This window comes from Acomys minous (genome assembly GCF_964271855.1).
Source record: "Acomys minous genome assembly, chromosome: 16".
Taxonomy (NCBI): domain Eukaryota; kingdom Metazoa; phylum Chordata; class Mammalia; order Rodentia; family Muridae; genus Acomys; species Acomys minous.
Window position 1 is genome coordinate 88,365,192 of NC_140498.1, and position 10,866 is coordinate 88,376,057.

Consider the following 10,866-nt stretch of genomic DNA (forward strand, 5'->3'; position numbering starts at 1 on the left):
CACTCCCCAGAGCCCTCCCGCCCCAGCAGCCTTGAAGAGACCTGCAGCTGCTGCTTACATGGCTGTAGCCTTTTAACGCTATGGTTTTCAGCTGCTTGGAATAGCATGCAATATAAATAAAGGTGAAACCAGACCCTCCCCTCCCCTCCCCCGCCCTGGTCTCACCGTCCAGCCCAGGATGGCCTAGAACCTGCCATCCTCCTGCCTCAGCTTCCCAAGTGCGGGGGACTATAAGTACACACCAGCATGCTGGACTGGTCTTCTGTTGACATAATGGAGGCAGACACAACGGCCTCTCTGTTCATTCCTCAGTCGTCCTGTAGGCCTACTGTGTACCTGGCCTGCGTGTGATTTGCATAAAAGCAGAAGAGACCACCCCCCCACCACAGAACTCAAAAAGTGGGGGGCTCCGTTCGTGGAGGCACTTGCTGCCAGGCTTGAGGATCTGAGTTCTATCCCTGGGACCCACATATTAGGAGAAAGCTGACTCCCCAATTTTGCCCTCCAGATTCTGCACACACATCATGGCACACACATTATGGTATACACACACACACACACACATACACATATACACATGAAATAAAAATTTTAAAAGAAACTATCAAATAAGAACAAAACCCAAGGGCTGGAAAGATGGCTCAGAGATTAAGAGCACTGACTGCGCCAATGGACAGGACATTCTCCACAGTTGAGTGGAGAGTGGTGACTGACTTTCTTTCTTTTTTGTGTGTGGGGGGGCTGACTTTCACAGGAACTCTGGTGCCCCATATTTGACCATGTCCCCTGGATGGGGAGGCCTGGTGGCACTCAGAGGAAGGATAGCAGGCTACCAAGAAGAGACTTGATACTCTATGAGTATATACAGGGGGAGGAAATCCCCCTCAGTCACAGTCATAGGGGAGGGGAGTAGGGGGAAAGCAGGAGGGAGGGAGGAATGGGAGGATACAAGGGATGGGATAATAATTGAGATGTAATATGAATAAATTAATAAAATATATGTTAAAAAGAAAAGAGCACTGACTGCTCTTCCAAAGGGTCTGAGTTCAATTCCCGGAAACCACTGTGAGATCTGGTGCCCTCTTCTGGCCTGAAGGTGTACATTGGGCAGAGCACTGTATACATAATTATAATAAACAAAATGAATCTTAAAAAAAAAAAAAAGAACGAAACCAAAACTAATGGCCTTAGTGCAGTGGTTCTCACCTTCCTAATGCTGTGACCCTTTAATACAGTTCCTCATATTGTGGTGACCCCCCAACTATAAATTTATTTTTGCTGCTACTTCATAACTTTAATTTTGCTACTGTTATGAACCTTAATGTAAATGTCTGTGTTTTTTGGAGGTCTTAAATGACCCCTGTGAAAGAGTCATTTGTTCCCCAAAGGGGTCTCAACCCATAGGTTAAGAACTGCTGCCCTAGTGGACTGGGGAGGGGTTTTGGGTACATTTGCCCTGACTCTCAAGATATTGGAATAATAATAATAAAAAAAAAAAAGAAAAAGAAAAAAAAAAAAGACCACACAGAGCTGAGGGAGAAAAGAATTTTTTATTAATCTTTCTTTTTTAAAAAAGTTGATTTTTTTTTTTCGTTTTTGTTTTTTGTTTGTTTTTTTTGTTTTGTTTGTGTATTTTTTTTTTGGTAAACCTCTTTCTGGCTCCCCTCCCCCACTCTGTCCCACCCTCCTCTTAAAAATATAAAAATGTCCGGCCCCAGATAACTAGAGTACAATAAATAAACAGTAAACACAAAAACATACTTTATTTGTTTCTTCTTTATACAAAATAAGGAAACTAGAAGCGTCCGACTTCCAAAAAAGTATAATACTGTTCGTCCTGAGGGCCCAGCCTCCAGGCCCCGGGCAGGGAGAGAGATCCGTGGGCAAACGCCCAGCGACTTGGCGCTCAGCTCAGGGGCAAAGCAAGGGTGGGAGGGTTCGAATCCTGCCAGGTCCCCTCAGGCTCAATTTAGGAGGAACTGACCGCTCAGGTTGCTGGACAAGCTAACCTTCAGCCTTAAGATTGACCACCAGGGGGCGCCAACTCTCAAGTAGATTTGTCTTCCAGCAAAGCCTCCGTTCACCAGCGGTCCTCTTTATTTTTCTTCTCTGGCCCGAGACTTTCCTCTTCTCTTTCTCTCCCTCTCTCTTTCAACCTCTCTCTTCTTAACTTTTGTTTTTTTAAGAGAAAGAGAGAGAAATAAGATTTCACAATGCCTTGGCTCGTAGGGAGGGGTAGCGCCTCGGTCTCCGCTCCTTGGTCTCAAGCCCCTCTTAGTTCAGAGGTGATGGTGGGTGGGGGTTCGGAGGGCTTCTAGAGTGTGCTTGGAATCTCGACCCTCCAGAATATTGACTTTGGTCCCAAGAAATTGCGCAAGCGCGCGCCGAAACTCTGAGGGGTGGAGATGCAGGTTGCCAGGTGGGTGCGAACCCAAGTGAAGACTCTTGAGAGTTACCCAGGCGGCGTCCCGGGCTCGATGGCAGGAGGGTGACTCGGCCCCCTCGGCCTTACCATACGGCTGCCTCGTTGAGCTCGGGGTTGGGATGCGACAGGGGTCCGCTGTAGCCGCTGGTGCCGCTCATGGGGAAGGGCGGGCTGGGCCCGCCGCTGAACACCTCTCCCGGCATGGGGTGCAGCGCGCCGGGCAGGCCGGGCTCCGGGCTCGGTGTGTCCGGGTGCGAGATCATGTCGGTGAACCTGGGGTTGTCTGCGCCGTGAGGCCCGGCCAGCGGCGGTTCCAGCGCGCCCAGCGGCGTCGAGCCGGGTCCCGACGCTGCCAGGAAGCTCGAGTCGGCCGGAGACTGTGCCTGAGAAGGCGGGCCATGAGTGAAGAAGTCATAGTTGCCTCCCGGGGCGTAGTAGTCACTTTGGTAGTCTGCGGGAAGGACAAGGGATAAGAGAGGGCGTGAGGTCAGACTGCCAGGGCTGACAAGGGACCTAGGGGACCCGAGGACGCGAAAGCAAGGACATACGGAGAAGGCCATTGGTACAGATATGGAGAGGGCGCAGGAGAGCATGCCACTGACCCTAGGTTAGACCGAGACTGTAAGGTGGCTCTGAGACTGAGGGAGGACGCCTTGGGGATGGAAGGTGGCCAAGGAGGGTCATGGGTAAGGGAGACAGAGAGAAATGCACAACTGCAGAAGGGCTAGGAGGGATTCCGAAGCTGCGAGGATGCTGAGCAGTATGGTCCATAGGTAGCGAGGGAAAAGAGACTGCGGAATCGCAGGTTCCCAAACACAGGGAGGTGGAGAGAGAGAGAGAGAGAGCCTGTAGAGGCCAGGGGCGCAGAGCAAAGGGAAGACTGAGTGAGAGATGGAGAAGTGACATGGGACAGAGATCTGCAGCGACGTGTGTGTAGCGGGGGTGGGGGTGGGATGGAGCGGTAGAGGGCAGCCCCAGACGTGTCACTACACTCAAACAGTCAAGTGATGAGAGCGCAAGTAGAGGAAGAGGGAGACGGAACAATTTAAAAAATAAAAAAGCCGCGGAGAGGGTGCAAGACGAAAGACTATGAGAGTCAGAAGCCGGATGAGATCAGAGGTAAAGAGACTGTGGACCCAGGAGGACCAGGCTTGGTAGCCCGCAATGCTCGGGGAGCAAACGGCTGCGGCTGCCGCAGCGCAAAGCACCCAAGAGGTTCAGACCCGGGCTGTGGCCCCAGCGGGGGAAGCCAAACCCGCACTCGGCAGCGGCCAGAGCGCAGTGGCCAGGAAGCCGGGGCTCCGGGGCGCGAAGGGTGCATAGCCAGGGACAACCTCGGTGCTTTCTCTCTTGCTCCTCTCCAGTCACCAAGCTCAGTGACAGCGAGGGGGTCCGGAGGTCAGGACCATTTGAGGGTTTCTGGGAGGTAGAGAGAAGAGGTAGAGAGTCTCCACTCTCTACCCAGAGGATCTTGCTAGGAAGCCCAGGTTATTTTGAAGTTATTTGAGGACAGAGACCTTTGGAAGAGTTGACACAAAGAAGTGCGCATCCTTCTTACAAATTCAGGGGTGCAGGATTCACAAGTAAGGCGCTTAAACCGCCACAAAAAATTGCTTCTGTGGACACCCTCTGGCCTCCCCCAGGAACACAGCTTCATCCCACCTCCAGATCGGCCTCTCCAGAACTGGGGTGCGGGACCCCATTAAAAGGAGCACGTAACAGCCTGTTGATGGGACAACCCGCCTTGTACTGCGGGAAAATCGGCATCCCCCAGGCCAGGGTCTCTTCTGGAAACCCACTCCCCTTACTCAGTCGCAGGGTCTGAGTTCACAGGCTGGCTCTTGATGATTCTGTCAAACACCCCCCCCCCCCCGCCAACACACACACACATAAAAACACATTTTCCGGAAACCCTGAAAGCCGTCCAAATCAGCGGATGGGAGGAGGCTTGTATGGAGACCTTCCTGGAGTGGAGGCAGTTTAGGTCTCCAATTAGGTTTTTGAAAACCTCAAATTCCATACTGCCCAAAAGTGAGGAAGGTTGAGAGAGACAAATTTTGGGGCCCTCAAAGGAACGGAAAAGGAGCGCGCTAAGCAGGGAAGGCCGCGGCCCTGGAGCCGTGCGCGCCGCCTCCGCCCATATGGCGGCCGGGCCGGAGGTAATTGGAACAAACGCTGTCTGAAAAGGGCACAAAAGCCGCAGCTGGGGCTTTGTCCGAGCTCCCACGGGGAGCCGCGGGCCCCGCCACCCGGCCCCTTTCTCGCCCGCTGCCGGCCGCCACCACCGGGATCTCCCAGTGCGGATTAGGCGGGGCCGCTGTGCTGGGGGTTGCGGAGTCCTGCGCCCCCATCCCGTTTTCGGAGAAAGGGGGGGCTCTGGTGTTCTGTTCCCCACACTTTCCCTCAGGTCTGCAGAGAGAGAGGGGGGGCTGACAGGATCGGTGCGGGGTGGTCTGGTCCCCCTGAAAACCTTGATTAATTACTCAGGTTGGGGCGGGAGTTTCCAGGAGGGTACCGCCCCAACTATCTCTGGGCTCCGGGTTCAGATTTTTTGTGTGTATGTGTTGAGGACAAGCTAGGTAGAAAGATTAGACGCCCTAGGACACGCCCATCACTATACAGTTCCGGCTTCCCAATCTGGGCCCCCGCTACCAACATTAAAATCACCGTTTCACATTTTGCCAGCAATATCCAGGGGCCTCGGACTGGTCTGTAGTTTAACTTGCCAGGCTTCCTCATATGGAGGTCAGGCCTGGGGTTCTCCTGCTCTCTCTACCAGTGTGCCTGGCTCCACTTCCTCTCCATGCCGGCATTGTCCACATTTTAAAGGGAATTCGCTTTTTGCCTCTCAAACTTGAGTTTGGAGTCCCGAAGCAGGCCAATAGGTCAGTGCCATTGGTTAAACACTCCCGGAGGCTCCATGAATCGGAAGGCTTGGGAATCTAGAGAAATCCATCCTTTCCACAGAGGGCTCTGAGACGGAGAGGACAGCTGGGCGGTCCCCTCCTTCCTCAGGGAGCTGGCCAGACGGAGAAGCTGGGAGGAAGACGGAATGCTAGGACGGGACGCTAGTGCCGCGGAGCAAGAGAAGAAAGGAGCTGCCAAGCAGGATTGAGTCTATTAACATCAAAACCCCAAGATTAATGGGGAGCCCACCAGCCCACCCCCATTCTAGATCAATCCCTTTGCTTGGACCGGAGTGGGCCCTGGATCCACACAGGCATTTGAAGCAAGCTGTGAAAAGGCAGGCCTCCTTTTCCAGCAACTCAAGCCGGTGGGGTTGCAGCCTTCCCTAAGCTCACCAAGCTGCAGGCAATGAATAGTGGAAGAAAGGCAGTGTGGGCGGTGGAGAGAGAGAGGTGTTTGGCGCTTACTGGCGCTGCCCCAGTAAGACCCGCGAGGAGTGGGCTGTACCTGTCTGCAATCCTACCTCAAGCTGTTCCACTGAGGTGTTACTGCAACCGGGTATATGTGAGTCCATGTGTCCTGTGTGGGTGTGCGTGTTCAGGAGGTACCCGTGAGTAGCGTGTGCTAATGAGTCTGTCTAGGAATGGTTTTGTGTACATCCTGCGTGGGTGGGGAAAAATAAAGGCTGCCCTACGGTAGCCCAAAACGCTAGAAAGCCCAGAAGAGCTCTGCGCCAGGCCAAATAGCAGAGCGTCCCTAGGTGCCCCTTACCTCCGTAATAAGTGTATGGGGTGGACCCCAACATCTCAGACTCGTCTAAGCGGCCTCCCAGGGGACGCATGCGCCGCGGACTCCGGAAGAAGGCGTGTCTCCGGGCGCCCAGAGCGCTCAGTTGTTTCATGCGGCGTTCTTTGGATCTCCGGTTCTGAAACCACACCTGGGGAGTAGGGAAGGGTAGTGAGCTTGAGGTCAGGAATGCCCTCCCCCCCCCTCCTTTCCTGCTGGGGCTGCCCCTGCAGGGTCCTAGCGCCTCGGGCACACCACAACTCTCTTTAGGCGAGGGCTGGGTCGGATTAGTCCAGGAGGGGCGGAGAGGGGCTTCGGCAAACCAGCCAAGGGTGAAGGATTTCGTGGACCCGTGGGGTGACTCATAAAGACCCCGGCTTCCTGGTCCTCGGCCTGCCCGCGGCCTGACGGCTTTATAAAGGTTTCCTACCCCGCCTGGCCCTCGCCCCTGGCTGCGGAGCCAAGCTCCAGCCGATTGTCGCTTTGCCAGCGCTAAGGCGCAAGGACATCTCCCCTTTATGTGCTTGGAGAGGAAGTTGGTTCCGGACGCCAGAGAGGCTTAAGTCATTAGCTGCTCAGGGTAGGTTGAGGAGGTGGATGGAATTCAGAGAGATCTAGCGACCTCGCTCAAAAATCGCATCACCAGGACAGTGGGACCGAATTAAATCTTTTGGCTAAAAATTCCCTCCTCCAAAGGGTGCCCAGATGGCTCCAGCTTCGGGTACCCGACTGTCCCTACGCCAGGCCCGTAGCGTTCATAGGCTAGGCTGCCCGACGGGAGGTACGCCTGCTGGTCCGGAGGGCTGGCCCATCAGTCTTACCTGAATGACCCTCATATTGAGGCCGGTCTCCTGTGCCAGCTGTTCACGGATGTGGCGCGTGGGCTTGGGCGTGGCTGCGAAGGCTGCCTTAAGCGTCTCCAGCTGTTTGGCCTTGATGGTGGTGCGCGGGCCGCGCCGCTTGGTGCCGGAATTCTGTTCCTCGTTCTCGTTGTTAGCGGTCTCCTTGTCCGATGAGGTCGAGTTGTCGGTCTCTTTGGGGTCATCCTGTAACGGGTCCTGGAGGTCCGGGGACAAACTGCGGTCCGTACAAGATGAAACTGCGGGGCGGACGGATTAGGGACAGGACAGCGGCGTCAGCGCGATCCGTCTCCAACTCAGAACCCCGTCCCCGAAGACCCAGCCTCTCTCTGCCTTGGTCGCCAGGTTTCCTCTCATACCAGGGGGCACCCCTCCCCAAGACCCGGCGCCCGCCCCCCCCCCCACTCTCTCCAGGCCTGGCTTAGTTTGAAAGAACAGTCTCAGCACCTCTGCCAGTCAGCAGCTCCCAGGGAAACGGGGCACGCCTTCTGAAAAAGCCTTTCTTCAGGAGTGGGGACAGAGGTGGGTACACAGTGTCCCCTCTTATCCCACCCCTCCCCCCTCCCCCGTCTCGTCTCTCTTTCCTCTAAATAGCTATGAACCTTCCTGTTCATTCTAGAATTTGCCAGGACCTCAAATGACACTGAAGGGAGACTTTTTTTTTTTTTTTTTTTGCAGTTCTAAGGTGGTGTTCCAAAAGATGAGCCCGGCTGGGGGGAGGGGTCCTCTGTAGAACTGTCTCCTGTCTCCTCATCTCTGAAGCCCCTCAAGCTGAAGTTAGCCCAGTACATCCCAGGGCAGAGCAGGCACAGGGTGGCGGTTGAGAGTGTCAGGCTGGTTGCGGGAGCCCGATAGCGTTAGGGGGAGAGGTGGGCAAGGGCCGAGGCCTGCGTACCTGAGTTGAGGCTTCCTTCCTTGAGGCTTGAGGAGCTCAGGTAGTCGTCCTTGCACACAAACTTGTTTTCGTCGATCACGTAGAGTTCCTCTCCGGTGGACAGCTGCTTGTTGCACACCATGCAGGTGAAGCAGTTAAGGTGAAAGACTTTGCTCCGGGCCTTGCGTACCAGGTCACTGGGAGAGATGCCTTGTGCACAACCAGCGCACTTTGTGCCAAAGCGCCTGTGGGGTACAAGACTCCTGTCAGTGTGAGGTGGGGGAGACGGATCTAGTGTCCAAGTCCTCTTTGGTGCTGACCTCTTCCAACCTGCTCTGCCTTCCCAGAGACCCATGTTTCCTTAGCTGTCAAATGGAGGCCTAATCTTAGTCTCCCTTGGCAGGGCTGGTTTGGGGCTCCAAAGGTGGCCCTGCTTTTTAGTATGTTGATTCAGGCTCTGTGGGGGCTGTGATCAGAAGAGCTGGGAGTGCAGCCTTGAGTGCAGACCGAGGCTTTAAGGGTGTCCCAAGATGCCTCCCCTGCCCTCAGGTCCCTACCAAATCTACCTCGGCTGTTTTAGGAGCCCACAAAGGGTTTTTAAGCCTATAGGGTAGGTTTCTACCATCCTTAGCAGTCCCTCCTGGATTGGGCCATTTGCGTCCCAGATAGGACTGTCTGTCTGCTTTTAGCAGCAGGGTGGAAGATCTAAGCAGAAATGCCAGAACCTTCCTCTGGCTTCTGGTGCTACCCTAGGAGACCTGCCTAACACCCCCCTCCCCCCAAAAAGCTGTGCATAGGAGGTTCTCAGAGCACGACATTCTGGAAACAGGAAGTCAGTTTCTGCACACAGGTACACCCTCCTCCCCAATCTCTAGCCCTGGCAGGCAGCAGGAGAATGGGGACAGAGGCTGATCTTAAGTCCTACCCAGCCAGGACCTGGGATCACTCAGAAGCCCTCTTTCCTTTGCCTCTGAACAAATCCCTTTTCTTCTGTGGGCCCTAGGAAAAAAGCACCCCCTGCTCAAACACAATGGGGAGTGTGCAGAGCCTAAAGGAAGGGGTACAGGTTGTGTGGGGAGTAAGAAGAGAGCTCAGAATACTGGGGGACCCCTTCATCCACTCACACTCATGTCTCTAAACAGAGTGATTTTGGGTGACATTGATGTAGTGAGGGCATTAGAAACCATAAGTCACTTTTGGCCTTATCCGGCAGCATAATTGGCTATATACACCTTATCAAAAATCATTAGGTGCTTTGCAAGCATGCCACATTAGGGGCGCCAAGGCCTCTGGGGCCGGGGAGTTTACACGTGTAAAGGCGAGGCTGACATTTTCTCCTATTCAAATTCCCAAGTGCCCGGCCACTGGGGCAGGCTGCCTTTCTCCTCTGCTGAGCTAATCACGCCCCCTCAGTGCCTGGAATTCAGGCTCACAAAGCCAGTCTGGGTGCCGGGTGGAAACAAGCAGAAAGCGCAGTTGCGGGGGGTGGGGGGAGAGGCAACCCCACAGGTTTCTAGGCTGCTCCTTAGCATTTCCCACTTGGGGAAACTGAGGCCCAAAGAGGCACGGGGTCCTGGCCTGCCTGAAGCGGGGCGTAGGGACTTAGGAAGAGAGGTGACACCTCGCAGAACAGACCCGCTGATCCCCATCTCCTGAGTGCCTTTACAACTAGGAAGAAAATGGCTCAGGAGTGCGAGTCGGGGTTAAGGTGAAGTTTCTAGTCCTCTATTTCCGGAAGACCCCTCCTTGGCTAGGGCCCTTTGGGACTGGGAAGTTTCTGTTCGTCCTCACGTTACCCGCTGGGTTCAGGGTTTCTTCTGGGAAGAAGCCCTCAGCTGCCCTGAACTCCTGGAGCACCTTTGGGATCTGGGGAGAGGGGTCTTGACGCTTCTGTCCTGGGGAACTCAGGCGTAGAGAAAGGGCTGGGAGCAAGTTGCAGAGCTTCCTGCCTTTGCCATCTGCTGCCCGGCCGACACAAGGTGAGGCAGCCAAACAGCGTCCTCCTTCCTCGCCTTAGCCTCAGAATCCCACAAGCAGAGGGTTTGAGGAGGGCAGAGGCCTATCTGCTCCCTTCCCCTCAAGCTGGGGTGGATGTTTGGTCCCCTAATTCCCAAGGAGCCTGGGTGGAGCTCCGGCCAGCCAGTGGTAGGCAGTAGGGCGCGGCGGGGGCCTCTTACCTGAAGAAGTCGTTTTTACAGTACAGCTTGCCCTCCCGGGAGAAGCACTTCTCCGAGAGGTTGGTTTTGCACTCGCAGCATTGAACACATTTGATATGCCATGCGCGGTCCAGCACGTTCAGCAGAAAGCGGTCGAGGATGGGCCGCTCACAGCCCGCACAGTGCACCATCATAGCCGCGCGCCCCGGCGGCTCCGGCCGCCTCGTCCTCCTTGGGGCCCCTGGGCCCTTAGGGCCTCCCGGTCCCCGCCGCTCTGGCTCTCAGCGTCCCTGGTCTTAGGGCCTCGGCAGAGGCGAGTCCGATATGGATCAACCAAGACTTCGCAGGGTCAAGTCCTCCGACGCTCTCCGGCCTGGCGCTGCACTGCTCAGAGTGTAGTGGAGGGCGGCGGCGGTCACAGCCTCATGCCACGGGTCGCACCCAGGCGCTCGCTTCAGCCTCGAGCAGGTGTCCTCGTCGGCTGCTGGCTTCGGCACTAGCGGGCGGCTTTCCCGGTTGGCGGAGGCGCCGGCACTTTCCCCCACTTTCAAGCGGTCCCGATCCTCATCTTTGTCTGGCCGCCGCCTAATTCGCGCATCCTTATTCAGATTTGGTGACGTGGTGCGGCACGTAGGGGGCCGGGCGGCCAATGGGCGCGCCGTGGCCATAGCAACCCCTTAAATTTATAGCATATCTAAATTGGCTACAGCGTTGCGGTCAGGACAGAGCAAAAAAAACAAGACATCAGTATTGCTGAGTATTTGCTAGTACCTGGTTCCCAAGCTAAGTAAGTATTTACCTTCCAGTTTGGGCCTGGAGGGGTGGGGACGCGATCCGAAAACTGAGGGTTTTCTCTCC

The 10,866-nt window shown here is 55.3% G+C and overlaps 1 protein-coding gene across 1 annotated transcript; it reads right to left on the reverse strand.

The window, feature by feature from the left end:
* Positions 1–1,685: 1,685 nt before the first annotated feature.
* LHX5 (LIM homeobox 5) lies at positions 1,686–10,569 on the reverse strand. Its single transcript, XM_084764079.1, has 5 exons — positions 10,030–10,569; positions 7,874–8,097; positions 6,940–7,217; positions 6,104–6,269; positions 1,686–2,876 (listed from the first exon to the last, which is right to left on the reverse strand). Exons 1-5 carry the CDS (start codon positions 10,200–10,202, stop codon positions 2,509–2,511), a joined length of 1,209 nt encoding a protein of 402 aa, XP_084620205.1. The 5' UTR covers positions 10,203–10,569; the 3' UTR covers positions 1,686–2,508.
* Positions 10,570–10,866: the final 297 nt, after the last annotated feature.